The following is a 20,127-nucleotide window of genomic DNA, read 5'->3' as shown; positions in this document are numbered from 1 at the left end:
TTGGTCCCCACCTCTAAAAAAGACAACACACACACTGAATAGTTAAAAATTAAATGCTCAGGCTACAACGTCTAATACAAATCACTCTCCAACAGCTTGTGTAAATTATGAGTAGTAGATTAAAACCATTTATGCATGGCCCCAAATTTTTTTTTTTTTTTTTTTTTTGCACTTTGGAAAATACACAATAGATGCTACTTCGAAGTGACACACAGTGACAGAAAAGCACAACACAAAAAAAAAATAATAATAAAAAAAACACTTCTATTTGTTAGTGATTTAGTAGCAGCGTCTCCACCTTCAGTATCGTGGACTGATGTTTGGGAGTTTCCTGGTTTCTTTTTCTGTTAGCATCTATCTGTTTCTACTTTGAATGGATCACAGAGGGGAGTCACTCAAGCTCAGCTGATAGACATCAGTGGCTGTGACGCTGTACGCCTGAACACTGTAACAAACTTATTCCACACCTCATAGAATAGAATCTCTCTCCTACTTGATAAATCATCCGTCTAGTGCAATACACAGTGGTGGCTCTTATCGAACGTTGCCTGGCGGAAGTAGCTGGAGATAATTCAAACACTGAGCCTCTGTACTGGTGCCAGATTATCTCGCCGTACCCCCAGCACCACCACGAACACCACCGCCCCCAACACGTTCAAAACACACAATACAAACTGCTGCAGTCTGAAAACTTACAAAGAAACAACAGCCTCTTGGGCTCATCAGCCAGAGAAACCGTGTTATTACACATTTCACTTGGAATACGATAAGAAACACATTTAGACAATGCCTGTATTGTAGCTCTCATTGACTGCATGATATTACACTGCACAGGGTTTGGCCGTGGAGATCACAGACTCTCTTTGGATTTGTTCTACTCTTCAACTTGCCACCCATTATTTCTAAAAAAAAAACAAAATAATAATAAAGTAAAATAAAATAAAAATCAAATTTTATATATTTATGTATTTATTTCAAGCGTGGATGTGCAATTGAATCACAGCAGTGTTCGCCCTTAAATCTGTATTTTCCAACTGCTCTCTAAAAACAGCATGTGCATATACGTTATACTGTACACAGGGAATATCGTGCAGCTCAATCATAGGTTTGCTCTACCAACAAGCAGACACACATAGCATCTATTTTACAGCACTGCTGTGGATCTAAGTTCTGCTTTACTAGTTATTATCAACTTTTGGTTGAAAAACGAATCAAACAGCAGTTGCGGCCCAAAATTGAAGGAAGGCAGCGTTTAACAACTTCAATTGAGAGGAAAAAAAACAAAAAAACAAGTTTCCCGAATGTTGCAGTACATGATTTAGTTTCCAAGTGAACTTAAATTCCTGCTTTCGTCGGATCCTCACTGTCGCTCTGGTAATGATGCAGGCGAACGGGCCAACATGAGATAATACTCTGAAGTTGCTCTCTCTGGTGTCTCCTGAAGCAGCAGAAAAATCCAAAGGGCTTCACCTTTAAAGTGAGGTTGCTCCAACTTTGTCTGATATCTGATCCGAAAAGTCTCAGATGAAAACAGGTGGCGTATTGCGCGACATCTAATACTCACAATGAATTGGTCGACTACATATACAGGACCTCAACTAGCAGTGCAGGTTATCTAGTATTTAATGTCAGTGAGCATTACCGTCCGAGGGCTTCTCTAAGGCACAATACACTTTACTCACAAGTCCTCTCTTTTCTTCATCCCCACTGTCATCTTTCACAGCCTCATGTGATTCACATTTTATGCATGTGACTCTTTAAGGTTGTTTATTTGCCACGGCAGTTCTGTCTCAGAGAAAGATGTATTAGTTAAATCAAGAGAAATAAACAACTGAGAAGAACCTCCCCTGGCCCTGATTATTCTGTCCAGTTAACGTCTTGTGTCTTGTGTCTTGTGTTGCATTTTGTGTGTTTGTAAGCTGACACATCTGACCTGTGACATGACAAGTGTTAAGAGCAGACACCCATAACGCCATGGTGGTTTTAATTTTATTTTGGTTTCAATTTTACAGAAATAATGAGTCGAGTCCTTTCCTGACAAATATCTGGTATAAGGAGGAGCCTGGAAAAGCTTACCAATGTGTAAGTAAGCTAATGAGAGAACTAGTTTATAAAACCTATTTACGTAGGTTTTATTTATATTTGCATCCATGAGAAAGTTTTGTTGCAGTGTTTTAGTATTATTAATGCAGCTTAAAAGGAGAGAAATATGTGATTATGCTGCAAACATATATTATGTCAGCATCACAGTCTATCCTGTGCCTCCAATCTGATATAGTTTATGTGAAATGGGATTTAAAATGAATAGTAAGCGACAGTTGACTTGTTGCCAAGATGATATTATATTATTTTAAATTTGTCTTAATCTAAATAGGTCTTGCATGAGCAACTTGTTGTTCTTTGAACGAATTGCTATAGTGAAAACAGATGTTAAGAAACCCGAACCCTCATTAATTAATGATGCACAAATTACAAATTCATTACAAATTCAACTGAGCAAAAACTTTGGTAATAATCAGGTTATGATAACACTGTGACTGGTTCAACTGATGTCATGATTTAATAGTGATAGGAAACTTCGTCCCATAACTACATCAATTAACTGTGAGTACAATGCAATTTGCAGAATCTGCATAGTCTGCATTGAATTAGTCTTTAAGGACATTATTGTAGCTGTTTCCTGACTGGTTAGTAATGCATACTGTACAACAGATGAGTTTTGATAAAAAACAAACTGCAAACAGTCTCTACACCTGACTCCTCTGCAGGGGAACGCCATCAGAAAAAGGTAAACTTGAAAAGTTATAAAACTGGTGTAACATATGAATATGAATAAAGCAGTTATTGCATTTCCTTGTCCTTGGCTAGTAATAAAAGTCAAACCAGTATTTATTCACATATTATTTTCGTAAACAATTTGGAAGACTCAAGATAATTCCCTTCCAGGCCCTTCATGTACCATGTATGAGTCCAGGTTAATGATACTGTGACTAAATGGAATAAAAAGGATTCAACATTAAATAATAAATTCAACGGCAAAATTAGAAACCGCATGAGGAAACTGACTACACTGCAGCATCGGCATCCTCTGATAGGACGTCGAACCTCATGTTTATTGTTCATTTGTGAGCGCTGCAGGTTGCTGACAACAAGAAGACGAGACCCACGACTGTCACCACAGTTCTCCCCCTCCTCCTCTCTTCAGCCACCTTTCCCTGACCTCCTGTCCTTACTGGACATCAACAGGCATGCCGTAGTCAGGGCTGCTGGCGAACTGAATCTTGCCATCTGTTTCCTGCTCTTCAAAGACTATAACCTGTGATGAAGCAAAAAAAAAAAAAAAACAAACAAACAAAAAACACCAGCTTAGCGAGGATAGCGATGAAAGGATGAAAGGACAGCCAGAGTGGGTGGTTCACCCTTCATGTAAATATTATGTACGCTCAAAAAGCAGAAAATGTTGGAAAGGCCATAGTTCCTGTAAACGTAGCTATGAGCCTATTCGACAACTTAAAACGTTGAGGGTGAAGCTCTGTGGGACATTTTCACTCAGCTGTATTAATGACTGCGAAGAATGGGGTTAATATTATGACTGTGCAATTTAACTCAAATATTCCTGCAATGAAACAAATTGAACATTTTGACCAAGTTTCTTACAAATAAGACATTTTAAGATGTCACCTGGAATTGTGGGAAACCAGCCAAGGGTCAAAGGTTACTGACAAAGCCACCACTGGCTTCATCAATTGATCTTAGGGAACTTGGCCACCTTTTACATGAAGAATCAAGCATCTCGTGTACTTTGGCCGAGTTAAAGTTTTTCAAACTATGTTGCCAAATAAAATAAAATATGGATACATAAACTGTGCAGGCGTCCAGGGAAAAAATTTAATAATTTCTAAAATATGATACGCAGTGACTTTGGTCAAAGGTATCCCCACGTTGATGTCGGTATAGATAAAGCAGTACCTGGTTGTCCCCTCTGTGAAGCCAGGGGCCTGGGACGTAGAGCGCCTGCTGTGGACCGATGGACCAGTATCGTCCGAGGTTTTTGCCGTTAATAAAGACGACGCCTTTTAACCACCCCTGTAAACACAACAAGCTTCAGTTCACCATGACATTACTCAGGCTCAGCCAAGTGAAGGTTAATGAGAGAGGAAATATGGTGATGACTGCAAAACCCACTTCTAATATGATTTGCATCTGGTGGCAAATGAATTGTGGGTTGTTGTCAATCACAGCTTATATTTTTTCTCTGCATCCAGCTCTGGATAGATGAGTTACAATCTTAGTCTGTCAAGAAGTATGATGCAATCAATAACTGTGAGAATGAGATGTTCATGCCACGTGAAGACCCTTTTAACATATTCTCACTGGCAGACTGGATGAATTTTACACACATATATATAAAATATATATGTGTTTATATATATATTATGTTTATATATTGTGTTTATATATATATTTATATATATAAATATATATATATATATATATATATATATATATATATTTATATATATAAAGTATCTATGGAGTAATACAGCCTACGCTGTGCGTGTGCTTTCAAGTAAAAATACAGTAGTTTAACAGCGTAGTTGCACGATAGTAATTAAAATTCTCAAAATGTAGCATAGACCTGAACTGTAACTACCTATATTTTCCTGTAGTTATATTTTTAAGTGGCTAATGTCTCTAAGCTGGGAGCGCACTGATCTAAATCAACAGCTACTGACTGTAGATATATCTCACACAACCTCGTGGCACATAATCCAAACTATTGAATTTAATGTATAAATGGAAATGCACCAAATGAAGCTTCTCAAAGATGTTTCTCTGGGACTATAATGATAGTGTTGCGTGTATAAATAAAAGACTAACTGAATCTCAAAATAATGGTTCAACCAGCCAACTGTGATAATCTGCTTGACGGAGGTGTGATAACTGATACCCGTATACACTAAGGATCAAATAATTCCAGCTGTCTAAATTTTTATTGCATCTATAAAATGTTGTACCTGAATCATAGCAGTACCTAAATTAACTTTCACAGTATATTCCCATTTGATTTTTTATATATATATCCAGGGCAGGTAAAACATGACATTCATATTTGATACAAGAAATAAATTCTACTTTCATTTTTGCTGTGAATCAATGAGAGTTTGTAAAAAAATAAAAGTCACCTGACATTGTATGGCAATATCATCCAAAAGCAATACTATTCCCTGGTATTCTGAGGATTTTTATGTTCCATATCTGTGTACTTTTGTGCTGAATAACATGGAATAAAGTCAGCTCTTGCAGTACTGTTGCCCAGCTTACGGGGAGTTTGATGAAGGTGTCTTTAGGAAAGCTGTGCACATAGAATCTGGCCTTAAAAAACCCCGGGAAGTTTGGCCACTGACGCATAGACAGCCAGTGGCCTGCAGTCTCAAGTCTGTAAAAAGAGCATATGAGAATTTCAGTGTATAAAAGTATACATTTTTCTTGTCTTGACTTTTAGGATGGTAACTGTATATTGTGTCGTGCTTTCAGCATGTACTAGCCTGCAGTAAATGTCAAATAAAAGTTTGGACATTGATGGTTGGGAAAATATTCAGATTGGCTCTGGTTGGATTGGCTATAGGCTACATTTTCCCTCGAAGTAAATTCAAAAGGTTGCCATAAAATGAGACCAAAATCTTCTCCTCAGTTATTTCAGTGTTAATTCGCTCACAGCTTCAGGCCGTGACATTTTCAGGGCCACACTGAGGTAAAGAAGCTGCAGTTTTTCAACAAACCTGAAAATGCATGAAGAACATACCTGCATATCTGACTACCTACAAAAAGAAACCTCTTAAAAAAAAATTAAAAGGTCAAATAATCCTAATGACCTGAACAACAATCAGCCTAAGAATGAAGCCTTAATGTTAAATATTAAGGCCTCGTGGAAACATCTTGAGGATTATGCATGTGGACCTTGGGCTGCACAAGGTCCAGTAAAATAACCTTATTATCCTTGGCTCTTGTATTTCCATGCGGGGAGATTATTACCAAACATAATGAATATGAAAAGATGGTGCCACACTGAAGGTCCCATTCTTTTTATCTTTTTCATGTGTTTCTGTGGCGTTTTCATTGTTTTGTCGGGGAAGGTAAAACTTTCTCTCTCTCTGTTCATTACATTGGTAACACTGTGAGAACCATTTTTGGCATTCTGTTATTTAACAGTGCAGATTTTATATGACTCTAAAATCTTCCCATTCTAGTGCTTGGAGACTGAGGTGCTTAACGTGGGATAAGGAATGGGACGGATGCGTTTTGATTCCACCGTGTTCCAGCTGTAATTGTACTGAGCATGGAGGTAATCAGCTAGAGAGAATCAGATGCAAACTGGTTTAATGACAGAGAAACACAAACAAGGAGGGGAACTGGATAATAATCGAAAGACACAAACCTGTTTACAAAGCCTGGCTTCATATCAAGACTGTGAATAATGAAGTCTCTGAGGAGCCGCTGGTTTAACTCAATATCTCCAACCAGACCTGAAAGGTGAGTCAAACTGCTCTCAGTGATCAATATGGACTTATCTGAAGACATTGTTAATGCGTCTGTATTTAGGTCTACAGAGAAAAACACCATTTGGAGAGACTTGTGCTGACTGGAACATTTACAAAGCCATTGCGGAACAATTCTTACCTTTGCGCTGCTCATCAAGAGTTTTCCCATAATTCACTCTTCCACAGTTCTCCACCAGCAAACTTAGAGTTCTTCTTCCCTTCAAAAAGATATTAAATATGAGAGGCATTACTCAGATTTACACATCAGAAAGGTCTAGCAAAAAAAAAAAAAAAGACGTAAGAAATCATCTCATCCGTTCTGATCTGAATATCTGATCACAGCTGAATTCGACTATTTAAATATGTTAAAACAAACATTCATTTGATCATTTGCTGCTGGCTTAATACTGGGACCTTGCAGCCAAAAGCATCTATCAGCATCCCCCAGAAGCTTTCACATGCTGCACATTGTTAAATATTAACAACTTTATCTTTCTGAAGGGAGCTGGCAGCAGACTGGGTCAAAATTACACACCGAAGGATACAAATTCAAATAAAACATACACACATACACATTCGGTACCTTCCCATCAGGGACCGCCAATTCCTGAGTCTTATAATCAAGAACGCCAACAAAATGTTTGTCCACAAAAACCTAGCAGGAAAAGGAAAGTGGAGAATAGGAACTCATGTTTAAAAATGAAACGTCTGACACCGGCATTTCTGAAATGAATACACATAACAGAGGCTCAGCAGAGCAGAAAACTGACACCATGAAAAACAGATTTTTAAACTGCATGTAAAAGCAATATCAAGCGAATGAAGCACATTTGTTTGCAGACTGCTTTCAATCTTTCAACTTCTGAGAGGTGCAATCCTTTTATAATTGCGTGACATCAATCACTCCAGTAACTGTTGGTAGACTGAGCTTGTTAATTGGACTCCACTCCACCAGCATAAGGAGTGTGATTTCTAACAAGGAGATTATAGATTTTCAAGTGCAAATGTTCTCACAAAGAGAATAAGTGCAAATGCATAATTGGGACTGCGTTACATTGGTGTGTCTGTCTTCTCGTCCTTACCAGCGCTCTGTCTCTGACATTGTTCTTTGAGTTAAGAGCTCCTCCACTGGTGATGGTGGTCTCGTACAGCGTGTAGCCGTATGACTGACCGTTCTTATTGTTGACAGGGAGATTCTCCATGTTCACCGGCTTCTCCGACTTCAAAGGCTAAAATGCGTGCAAAAGAATAAGTTAAAAGATTTGTCTGTGCCTCTAAAAACAGATGTTAAAATCAAGCAGCAACGCAAGAAAATGAAGCCTTCACGGCTTCAAGGAAAGAAGTAAACAAGTGCGCGGTCTGGTACGTAAAAGGGTTTCAGTCAAATTCATGGCAATTTTACAGGCGGTAAACTGCATATGTAGTACCTGTTTAAACCTTGTTCGAGCTTTAAGTTCTACATAATTGAGGGCGAAGACATTTAAGTGACAGGTGTTCAGCATATGCTTGGCACACACTTGGAAGAAGCGAAGGCTTGGCTCCACCACATCCCACTTAATCGGCTAATTAGGAGGAGTAGATGTGGTCCAGCACTGCCAACATGCCATTGGCAGATCAGCCCACCCTGAGCTTCAGAAGCACTCTTCAGAGAAACCTATGGGTGAGGTCAGAAGCTTCATTCATCTTTATTTGCAGTCTATTGTGAAAGCGTGGTCCTGAAATTGTTCTGAATGGTTCCATCCAAAGGGATGATTCGTCAAACTTAATGAAGCTCTCGTGTCTGGCATTAAGAGTGATTCTTTTATTCAGAAAAGAGCCCCCTGCATACTCCTGGGAGATGCATCATGCTCTCCTCACAAGACAATAAACCCTCCCTGCTATGGCACGATTAACCACCTACCTCCAAACGCCCAGATCCAAAATCAAGCTCAGACAGAAAAAATTCTCACTTCAAACGAAGGTGCATGGCTGGTCAGGAGCAAAGTAATTGTTGCCTCAGAGGGAAGCAAATTGTTGCAACGGGGAGTGAATAATTAATGTGGTAAGCAACTGCCAGACATGCTAAATCTGTCTTGAATATCAATTCCATTGAAGAGCGTGGCTTAAATGTCCAAACTACGCTGGCAGACATGAAAGGAGGCAACACATGATGAGCACAGTGGGAAGAGAGTGTCTTGCTCAGGAGTGAGTGGTATTCATTTATTTCTTGCACTCCGACTTTCTCGGCTGGTTCAAGAGACGGGTTGCAGCTGCAATCTCAATTTTAAATGACTACAGCCACATGCCTGCCGTGCTCCGTGAATTTTCAGAGCTCCAAGTAAAATGTTTCATGTTTCCATCAAAAATATCTGAAACAGAGTTCGCTTGAGGAGCTTATGTATTAGAGATACGTCACTGCATATCTTGCATGAGTTTCTAAAATGAATAAGATTACACAAGTGATGCCATGACTCCCGAGTTGAAGCAGAGACCCCATTAAAGATGAATCTGAAGTAAACATTCTTAGTATAGCAAATTAGAATAGTTACTGCTGAGAAGTAGTTGGAAGTGTTAACATGAAATCATTTAATGGAGATGAAACTCTGCCTAAACTGTGGCTTTTGAAATTACACGTCTCCACAGGCGGGGACCAGCTCAGTTGGGAAATAATGTGCAATGCGAGCAGCGTCTTTGTGAGCAGTTTAAGAAAAACACAAAGTACAACATACCTTACATCCACACAATTAACCACTGATGTTTTTAAGCTTATCAAACTGGCTTTTTATGCGGTATTGAGGTGTGTAGTGTTTTTTGCTTTGCTGCTGCTGTTCTGTCGTATGCAAACAACCTTGTAGCTCTGTTTGGAGCATTGCAGCACGGATGATGTTCGCTACGCACTCTGTGCGTCTGAAGCTTACCTTGTCAGTGAAATGCAGACTGTCCCAAAGAGACAGGTGCTGCTGGATGACAACAGCCTGGTATGCTCGCCTCTCCCGGAGAGAGGGCAGTTCAGGGAGAGGTTGGGCTGAAAAACAAGGAGGTGAAATGAGGCTATGTCGCAGTTTGTCCCTTTTCATTTTTAGTTTTTTTTTTTTTTAACTAAGGGCCCTTTAACCTTCCATGAGTATTTAAAAAATGCAATCAAGACTAAAGGTTTGCAACAATAGGAGAGCATCCGAGTATATGTTTGCATAAAAAACACAAATGTTAAAGTGCAAATTCAGTAATTTGGACTGACCTATTGATGCACAGAGGTGAATTAGATATCAGCTAAAAGATTTTGTCTCATTAAAATTTGTAATCAATGAAGAAGGATTTTTTAATGTAACTACTGGCCGGCAACAATCTAATGAATCAGTAATAGCTATTGCACCTCCTTCTCTGCAGTACTCTAATAGAAACCTGTCTATTAAACTGGAGCCTGGCTCCCATTCTGCATTCTCTTCCAGAAGTCTCCTTATTCTCCAGCCTGTGAATCACCCAGCACCATCCATAAAAATAATCTGTCCCTCGGAAATTGCTTTTAAGGCTCCTTGGGTGAGCCATTTACCCACCACAGCAGCATCCAGTGTATGCTCTATATTACAAAAAAAAGTCTCTTTACAACGATTAACAGTAGTTGCTCATGGCCTCTAACTGCTGTTAAAGGTGTTAAAGCATGCAGAGACACCAGTGGTCCCTCTGGAAAAGGCTTGACAGCATTCCCTTATCACCAAGTGGTAACAGCTGGATCACTTAAGGAAAGCTTGGAGGATAATGGCCAACACCTTCTTCCTAAATGGCTCTCTAAACGGTTACAGTGTACTATGTACAAAGTGTCAAATAAAAGAGGAAAAGTGATGTGTAGGACACTTAGATGGGGCTACATGATTTGAAATATTTCTCGCAGCAAAGGACATATTTTATATACATTTATGTAATGCAATCTAAGGTCATGTAAGGACTATTTATCCTTGTCATCATACTACCAGGTTATGCTTTACACGTCGATCTACAGGAAATACCTGTTTCACTAAATGAAAAAAACAGGAGACTCCTATCGTTGCTTTTACACAGTTGATACATTTACTCCATCGCCCTATATTATTTGGATTGCCCACAGGTCAAAGGTTTTCGGGAGAAGACGCCTTAAATCCTCTCCACTCTGCTGAGGCCATGGATTCCTACATCACAGGTCATATTACTCCTCAACACCTCGATGACATGTCGGCACAGGAGTTAAACATACACTGCACTGAGCTGCTCACCAAGCTCACTGCAGCTAAAAGGGCAGTGTCTGCCAAAATTGAAGAATGGCTACAGACATACAGAGAAATGGTGCAACGGAAGGTCTCCAGTCTAAAGCTAAAGGCATGAAAACCTCACTGTTGGGCAGAATTGCTGTCAAATATTCCTCGAAACAAAAGACATCCTAATTCACACACATCACTTTATACAACAGAGACCATGGCACTGAGCAGGGAGGAAGATACTTGCTGTGTGGTTCCAAATTTGCTCATATCTGACATTTGACTGTCACAGAAGGATGATGAGGAGTAAAAATGCATTCAGACAGTAAAATTAATAGACGCCTTGAACAGAGCCAAGATGCTTGTGCAGCTATTTCGATATTACACTGGGGGGGGTTTATTTCTTTTTTTTTTTTTTTGCATTTCAGACAGCTTTGAAATAATGAGAAAACCCCTAAGCATACATGTCATAAGTCTATTTTAGGAAGCATGCTGTTCTCAAATATCAGACCTATTTAGACCCTTTTGACAGGGCAGCCCGAATCCACGTCAAGTTATTAAAAAACAACACCACAAGGCAGAGCGTAACTGACACAATGTACGCGATTTGACAACCAAACAATAATGAAATATCAAGCTGATCAAATTAAAAAATTAGGTCACATGTTTGTGGCTGCTAAAGAACACAAAGCCTTAGCAGAGTCTCATATTCAGGCCACTGCTCATTGTTCAGTAGACTACAAAACGAAAGGATGAATCACACACACACGCAGTCTTCCAAACTATCGTCGCTGGATGAATTATTACTTTGTTGTGCTGGATTCAATCCAAGATTGCCAAAAGCTACATTGTCAGAGCAGGCCACAAAAAGCACAAGACTCCTGCCCCTAACCACAAAAGCCTGGGTTTACAAAGAGAGAAAACTGCATAAGCAATAAACACGTGTAACAAGGCCTTGGATATTATTGTCACAATGAGCAGAGGCTGAGGGGTCGTTGGCTTTAGCAGAGAGCTCGCGCACACAAACAAAAAAAAAAAAAGAAAAAAGCCCGTAACCAATGCGTGCTTGTAATCACGTGCGAAGTTATCTTGCTTTAGCCAACAAAGAACAGGTTCTACAAGGAGAATTAATTTAAATGGGGGGGTGAAAGTGAGGGAGAGAAAGAGAGACAGAAGACGTGGGCCCCATCTCAGCGGCAACACACAACACTCACTGTGATAGCGGCTGAATAAATTCCTCAGTAGATGGTACTTGGTGGTGTAATCCCCAGCCTCGGATAATGGAGCATCGTAATCTGAAAGATAATACGCTATCAGAACACTCGGCTCGGGAGCCAGAGAGAGGGGCAGGGATGCCTCTTAGCGTCGCAGATGCTTTCACCGGTCCCCCCCTATCATACATCGTGAGGCAGCGGTGGCAGGCAGACACACGTTTTGGATTATCTTGACAGAAATTGGAGTCTTTTGGCTAAGAGGTAAAAGGTATAAGAAATTTAGAGGAGTAAACACATGCACCGAATGTGCTGAAGGTCAGAGGAGGCCGTCACCGACCGCAGAACACTTTTCACAACTCTCCTCTTTCCTGAAGAACGAGGTCATTACAATGTTAAGTGCCCTAGAGGAGGATATAAAACCCATTGTACCGTCTTTAATTTACATTTCTCATGCATTTTATTAGGTAATGAATTCATTAGTGTGCACTGCATATTCAAATATCTAAGCAGCCGAAGGTCAGAGGCTGCAGAGTACGGCTGGCGCCATCTATGGGAATGTGCAGCATAATGATTATGTGTTCAACCACCTGAAGTAGCACCGTCAGCAATTTGGTGCTGTAACAATGGGTTAAGGGCTTGAACCCCGACCAACCAGCGCAACATACTAATAGGCACTAATGTATCTCCTGTCTCTTAAAGGGATTTCTGCTCATTCAGCTGTTACAAATACAGAATCCTCACACATACCGTAGCTTGTCACCATCGGTTTAGGTGCTGGCATTCCTACAGCAAAAGCCCCATTCATGAAGCCAAAGTTTGTCCCTCCATGGAACATGTAGAGATTGATGGACATGTCCAGTTTCAGTATTTCTGTCACCACAGCTATCATGTCTGTATCAAGTTATAAAAAAAAAACAAAACAGGAAACAAATTTAATTAAACATTAAACATGAAACATTATAAATTGACTGAGCGGTTTTCATTTGAAAGGTGAGTAAAGGCCAGAACAATAAAATCAAGGTTACATACAGGTAACAATAAGGAGGAAAAAAAAGCTATTTGACTTGTCTTTGACAGCTTTAAAAAGCAACAGCCAATGTTTCAATAATCCTATTGCCCTCAATTCCACTTCAGTTAAAACAGGGATGGACCTCAGCCACAGGTCACTTTAATTCATTACGGGGTGCTACTCAAACTCATAAAAAATTTCCTACCTCCCTGCACAAATTAGCTACCTATATGTTGCAGTGGCCATGCCAGAGTAAATAATTAAGCATTCAAATTGGGCTGCAGCAGACTTTAATGATCTGGATCAAGGGTGTTAGCCTTGGTGAATAATAATAGAGAAGGGTGACTGACGGAGCCAGACTCAGTCAGTTTCACGGTGGTGGCACTAGCTGTGACCAACTACTGGTTCTGTTATAGTCTGCAGCACACTGAACTGTCAAGGACACGAATCCCCTCCGAATATTCCCGTGTTCATTTCATAGCTGTGACACTTTCCGTGTGGAGAGGGTCTTTTATTTTTGGTCCATCTGCCTTTCCCCTTTCTCGCTGAAGAGCAAATACATTAAGAAGTGAGCCTGTTGGCCCTTTCATTTTCAGAACATTTTTTTTGTGATGATGTGGATACTTGCTGGGAACGACTGAGAGTAAAAAGGAGGCTTGAGGCTTTTCACTCGATGTCTGAAAGAAGATGTTTCTGACAGCAATCGAGATGGTGACAGCGAGTTGTGTGGCCGCCATTAATCTTTAAAATTTTGAAAAAGATGTTAACATTTCTGTCGTGAATCTACATGATGGTGAAAATGTCGCTCCCCTGGCTGCACCATATGGACCATGTCATATGGCTGAGATGCTGAATGTCCGTGTGTGTGAGCCACTGGCTATTTTAAAAGGACATCGCACTGATGATAAATAACTGATGCCATGTTAGTGTGTAACATGTGGCTAAAATAATGAATGCGCTAACTTATAATTCAAAAGATAAAGGCTGATATTTTTCATTTATGTTGGACAAATATAGACTGATTACAGCTTGTCATGTGGAAATGGTGGGTATTCCTTCTTCTAATTTCTAATTAAATATGTTTGCAGAACAAAACAAGCCATTTCAAGACATTTCCTTATTCCTTCAGATATTCACTTTTTTTTTATTCCATAGCGTTAACCTTATCAAAAAGTTCTCTCAATCCAAGAAAAATACCTATTTGCACTTTATTGCATTTTAGCCTATTTCACACCACTTTATAATACAGTCCACTCGCCCACATTCTGTAATCATTAAGATTATTAAATCATTTACAGTTACTACCTTTTTTTTTTTATCAAAATCATTCTAGCTAGAAAGACTGAAGAAAGAACAAAATAAGCATAGTCCAGCATGCTTTTAATGTAGACCAATACAAAGTTTCTGAAATTATGTTTCATTCTTCGTAATTCTTGTTTTTTTTTTTTTTTTTAGGTGGGCCCATATGGATCAAAAACAATGACAGTCTTTATCCATTTACACATTTTTATTCAGAGATTCTAAGAAAATTGCAGCCAATTTGATACGCAGTGTTGCCAATAGTTTGAAAATGATTTCACTGATGGACAGTTGGTGTAATGCAACGCCAGGAAATGTAGCAAACCCCCATGAGAGCCAAGTACGATCACGACTGCTAACAAGTAAGGATGAAAGTAAAAGAAATGTTGTTTTCCCAAATTCTCCAAAAATCAGTTCTGTAAACGTTTTATGAGGAAGTAATGCATTCATTACACATATACAATATATTATACATTTTATTGAAAATGTAAACATGATTTGTTATGTCTTGTTCTCTGGCACAGGTCTCTAGATACTGAAGCAAACATCAAGCCTGTGACTGGCTGTATTACACATCGTAGACTGATGGGAAAGCACGTAACTGAAATGTCATTTAACGCAGCCAAGGGCAGGACACTCACAGTGTGTAGTTGTGTGTAAGTGCAACGATAGCAGATGAGGGCGTTCAGACACAGAGGAAGAGGGAGGGGATGAGATGAATGTGACTCTTCCAAAACTCATACCCGAGTTCAGCAGAGTCATTGTGCATCAGTGACAAACATCTTTGAACAACCCTGCACAAGGATCATTTGAAAATCTGGCCTCTGAACATGAAATATCACAGTCACAGTCAAAGTTAAGCCGATGAAACACGCAGAAACTGTTTTTTGCGATACTTGGCTCACATCCTAGTATGCATGAAAAATATAGAAATCTCTGACAATGCCACAGAACAACTAAGAAATGACCATATTCTCAACTGTACATCCCAGCTGAGTGGGCTCGGTGCCTTTTGTGAAGGAGCCACAGCGTTGTAGTGACTGTTTTACACTCACTTGGAGAATTTATCTCACACAGCCCCCACAGCGCTGAGTTTGTCCTTATCTTGTCTTACCCCTAGCATAGAGACTATTTTACCCTCAGCTAAAAAAGGTCTTTCTTAAGCTTTTCTTACCCTAAGGCTCAAAGACTCTGTCTTACCTTCAAGATGGTTTTACCCTGAGAGGCTCTGCATAGAACCTGTCTTACCTCACTCTCAAATTAGCCAGTCCTATTAACCCTCCGTACAGTAAGAAATTATTTCACCCTCAACAAAGTTCCCCAGTAGAAATCCTGTCTTAGCCTCATGTGAAAAATTGCCTCACTCTTATCAGGATTTCCTGTACGACTTCCAAAAAAAAAGACCATCTTAATGGTAATACGTGTAACCTGTTCTCTGCCACTGTACAGTGCAAGTTGTCAAAAGGCACGAGAATACAGCTTCTGGTCAGCTCTACCAACCCACGAGACAGAAAGGAGGATGAGGAACATTTATTTTCTCATTATGAATCTAGCAATGGAAGGAAGACACAAAGGTTGACAAAAGAGTTTATATTAAAATTGCTGTTTTAGCGGCAGCAAATGCGTCTTACCCTCGGCTGCATACACATGGTGAAGGTTTCCCCACAGATCGAACCAGCCAGACCAGTACTCCATCACCATCTTAGGCTTCTGGGGCTACGGACAAGAAGAAAAGTACAGGAACGGCACATGACGTTAAACAAACAAAAACTAAAAAAAAATGTAATTTCAATATCGCAATTAATAGATAAACAATATCATCAAATTAAGTCCTCTCAGGTCTCATCTCCCAGAATCTACACTTCATTACATGTTGGTAATGGTGTGTATCCAGTGTAGCTTAATTTGATCAGAAGACTAGTGATAACAAGTGGATACACGTAGCATATATCAAAAAAGAGGTGGGCAGTGGCATGCAAATGAGACTCACTTGTATTTCTTCCAAATAGCTGAAGTCATTCAAGCTCAGTTTCTGAAAATTGATGGTCTCTAGTGCTTCAGACAGAAAACGGTCAAAACATCAACACAAAGGTATGTTGGCAAAACACAACATTTTTGCAGTGGTAATAAAGAAAACTTAAATTACAGTACTTACATGCAGGAAAACCAACAGTTCTAAATGTGTGTGCATTCATAGAAAAATTAATTAATTTTTTTTTTTGTTTTTCTGGCACAACAATATTGATGGATGTGTACACTTAAAAAAGTACTTTTTGGTACTACAGTCCAAAGAATCATTTGTGTTTAAGAATTTAGTCCTGAACTGCAGCTGCCTGACACCGGGGCCACCTCGTCTTTGTGTAGGGAAACACAACACATCCACGAAGACACGAATTATGCATATGAACTTGCATGGCTTGTTTGTCTATCAGCCTATGTGACAATACCTCCTTTCACTCCTCCCAGCTTTAGTCCTTCCTTGTTGTCTGAGGTCAGCAGCAGCTCTCTGATGCCCCTTGACAATAACGCCTGGAGAGAAAACCGATTATAAATGTCGCTTTTATTATTATTTATTTAATTACTGAATTTAGCCAAGTGAGAGTTGAAGGCAACAACGTAGACTACATCAATAAGCATGTTTGTTCTAAGATAACAGCTTCTTACCTCTTTGATGAAAGGCATGTATTCTTTATCTTTAGCATAGGAGCCATATTCATTCTCGACTTGAACTGCAATAATTGGGCCACCTTTGGAGTACTGCACATTAATTAGCCAGGGAATAGAAGACAAATATTAGGAGCTTGGCACCATCTCTTGACTATTCCTACATATTCTCGAAATCAGAGCGTCTTTAGTGCTGTATTGAGCTCTTGCAAAGAAAATGTGGCTGAGAGGACACAAGTTACACAATTCAAGGACACAACTCATTGTTTGGCTACCATTGGGTACTGTATGGTCAGTAGTTTTTCAAATGTGGCTAAAAAAAATTATTAAAAAAATTGCATTCAAGACAAAAAGTGCTGGTGCAATATCTATTGCTCTTGGATTAGGACAGATTTTTTTTAACTGCAAGAAATTAAATTTGATTAAAAAAAAATAAAAATACTGAGGAATCTGTAAGCACAAAGTCATACAAATTTAAATTAATTGGCTTTATTTTTTTTTTTTTCCATTTAGTATTTATGTTTCTTATTTTTGTGATTCAGTCCAGTAACTTCTCAATCCATTTCATTCACGTTAAAATGGAAAGTACCTGATGCGGAACTACTCTCTTAATGAGTTGATTAAAGAAGGAGTTGACGGCATCAGTAAATCCTGGGTAGGTTGTTCTCAGTTTCATGTTTTTGTCCCGCAGCAGCCAACTGAAACAAAAAACAAAACAAAACCTTTTAAAACATCAAAGAAGCAACTTGCCCAAAGTGCAGCACTGAAAACTCTTTCGGTTTTTTAACTGTTAAAAAGCCAAGCACGGCTATCATAAAATGTTGTACAGAGGAAATCATGCCTCACTGTGTGCTCCTCGAAACACTGTATTGGTGATTATCCAATAAATATTACCTCAAGTTCACATTCCCTGCAGGCAAGCACTGCTCCAAAAATACCTACGTCCCATTCTTTTCTCTTTCCACATTTAAACCATTTTCCATCTGAATCTACTTTGACAGGAGAATTAAATAAAGTCAACCTTTCAGGAAGATGTTTCTGTCAGATTTAATCAAGATTCACTCTGGTACCTCGCAAAAAATCCTCATTAATTTTCACTTGAGTGAGAGTTGTGCTGAATGCATATGAAAGCAGTGCAATCTGATGAAACTGGCCGAACACCAGCTACATGAAATAGTACACAAAACGCAATCATGAATTATTTCCGAGATTTTAATGGTTTTACCCTGTAGCAATGACACCGCTAACTATCAAATTACCTGGCTGAGCAATTAATTTCCAAGACAATTTAAGGGATCAATGCCGAACCCCATCTGCGGTTTTAAAGCAATGCATTTAAGTTACTATGTCGGTGAGTCAGATACTAAATATCTGCAAACGTAGCAAGTTATTGCTTCTCTGTGATTTATTACCTTGGTAGTCCACCTAAATCCCACTCAGCACAGATGTAGGGTCCTGGACGCAGAATCACCCACAGATCCAAGCTGGCTGCGAGGCTAAGGTAGGCTCTGAGAGGAGGATACAACATGCACAAAAAAGGAGCTTTCCGTCAGGCCTGTTCACTATTTGTGTTGTTAAAGTCATGTTGGAATCTCTTTTTAGAGGTAATGTCCTGATGTTACACTAGACATGTCCTCTGTCAAAACATTCAATGGACCAGCGCCATCGCAATCAATAAATCAACAATCAATGAGACTGATACCACAGAACTAATGAATAAGAAGCGCTTGGTAATGGCAAAAGTACACCTTGTCAGTAGTATCAAATGACTCAAGCTCTTTGCAGTACAACGATGCCATCTGCAGGAGTTCACCTGCCCTCCAACATGAGCACTGAATTAGAAATACCCTAAATCCAGCTGATCCTCAAAGTTGAACATCCCCCGCTCAGGCTCATGCAGGTTCCACGGCACATAACTGGAAAAAAAAAACAAAAAACAAACAAACAAACAAAACCACATATAATATAATGATAAGATATACACTGGCTTTATTTTTAGCATTTAATGTCCCCATGTGTTCTGACAAAAGTAGTTTATATGACTGGCTTGTAAATTCAGTGTTTTAGAAATCGGCAGTAATAGAAATTGCTAACAGTGGACATTCTAGTGCTTCAAGGTTGGGTACATGAATTGCAGCGGGAGCCTACGTTGTGAGAGTGTTGAGGCCACAGGCCTTCATCTTCAGCAGCCTGTCCTCCCAATAAGCTCTGGGGACGCGAAAGTAATGGATGGAGCCTCCCAGGATGCGAAAAGGTTTTCTCTCCAGAGTGAACTGAGACGAGTTGGCCCTCAGACCCTCCGAGCGGTTCATTCTTTTAGGCTCAGTTTTATTCCTGAAGGGGGGAAAAAAAAAAAAAAAAAAAACTATTCACAACTAAAAAAGCACTTATTGAACAAAAAGCAACAGCATTCAAAGCTGCGCAGACTTGTTCTTTTTCTTTTTCTTGAAGGCAAGAAAATACTAAATTTCAGTAGAATATTAGACACACCTCAGAAGTCTCCTTCCTTTTAGTGGCGCTGTCGCTTCATTTGAATGTAATCAGAAAAGGTGAGGCACAACCTTTGAAACGCAGCATGTGTGAGCCATGTTCTTGACTTGTTTGTTTGTCAGATGGTAGAAAATGTTCCTGCTCATCCACTCCATTCACTGAGGACTCTTTCCACACCATCATCATCATCATCATCATCTCGGCACGCTACTAACATGAGCTCACCCCAATCCAAAGAAAGTACTTTGATTTACATGTTGAGTTTGAACACATCTGGAGCCATATTAATAAAGAGCGGTAAAGTTTACAGATGACTTTGGGGGGGTTCACATGTGAGCAGTGTCCAGTCTGCTTCATATGGTCTATGTATGTGAAAATAAATAGAAATAAAGACAGTTTGTCTCCATACACGGCTTCAGCTCGGCCCAGCTCGGTTAGACGTGGACATGGTGGGCTGCTTGAGACTTTTCTTACCTCGTTAAGTGATACACAACCGTGGCTCCGACAGCAACACAAAGCAGGAGGCAATATCTCTGTTTCAGGGACAGACGAGCTCCAAACACTGACGAGCTTTCCATTGGCGGTCGTGCTGTAGTCCGAGTTTCTCTGATAATAAAACGGATTAAAGCGCATTTCAGCGCCAATCCTGCAAAAAGTGTCCCCCCCCCCCCCCCCCCCCCCGTTTCTGTCCCGGGACAGAC

At 39.7% G+C, this 20,127-nt stretch overlaps 1 protein-coding gene across 2 annotated transcripts; it reads right to left on the bottom strand.

Annotated features, from left to right (window-relative positions):
* Nucleotides 1-1,014: 1,014 nt before the first annotated feature.
* Nucleotides 1,015-20,067, bottom strand: LOC115053257 (beta-galactosidase-1-like protein 2). Of its 2 annotated transcripts, none has more exons than XM_029517836.1 (19): nt 19,901-20,067; nt 19,085-19,270; nt 18,784-18,852; nt 18,349-18,444; nt 17,526-17,634; nt 16,937-17,029; nt 16,720-16,801; nt 16,263-16,327; nt 15,904-15,988; nt 12,712-12,855; nt 11,965-12,045; nt 9,440-9,546; nt 7,625-7,771; nt 7,111-7,197; nt 6,682-6,760; nt 6,440-6,527; nt 5,326-5,440; nt 3,970-4,086; nt 1,015-3,316 (listed from the first exon to the last, which is right to left on the bottom strand). In XM_029517836.1, the coding sequence occupies exons 1-19, from the start codon at nt 20,002-20,004 to the stop codon at nt 3,230-3,232; spliced, it is 1,941 nt and encodes a 646-aa protein (XP_029373696.1). In that variant the 5' UTR covers nt 20,005-20,067; the 3' UTR covers nt 1,015-3,229. The 2 variants fall into 2 exon arrangements, with proteins under 2 accessions (XP_029373696.1, XP_029373697.1); XM_029517837.1 differs by having other exon boundaries at nt 1,017-3,316; nt 7,126-7,197.
* Between the last annotated feature and the right edge of the window lie 60 nt (nt 20,068-20,127).

The sequence above is a fragment of the Echeneis naucrates genome, chromosome 13, assembly GCF_900963305.1.
Source record: "Echeneis naucrates chromosome 13, fEcheNa1.1, whole genome shotgun sequence".
NCBI classification, from domain to species: domain Eukaryota; kingdom Metazoa; phylum Chordata; class Actinopteri; order Carangiformes; family Echeneidae; genus Echeneis; species Echeneis naucrates.
This window is presented reverse-complemented; position numbering and strand designations above follow the sequence as displayed.

Coding starts and splice junctions, on each gene's coding strand:
- LOC115053257 (XM_029517836.1), bottom strand. CDS start 20,004: ATGGAAAGCTCGTCAGTGTTTGGAGCTCGTCTGTCCCTGAAACAGAGA. Junction 19,271..19,900: donor GTTGTGTATCACTTAACGAG/GTAAGAAAAGTC, acceptor TCCCCCCTTCAG/GAATAAAACTGAGCCTAAAA. Junction 7,772..9,439: donor GTCTGCATTTCACTGACAAG/GTAAGCTTCAGA, acceptor CACGCATTTTAG/CCTTTGAAGTCGGAGAAGCC.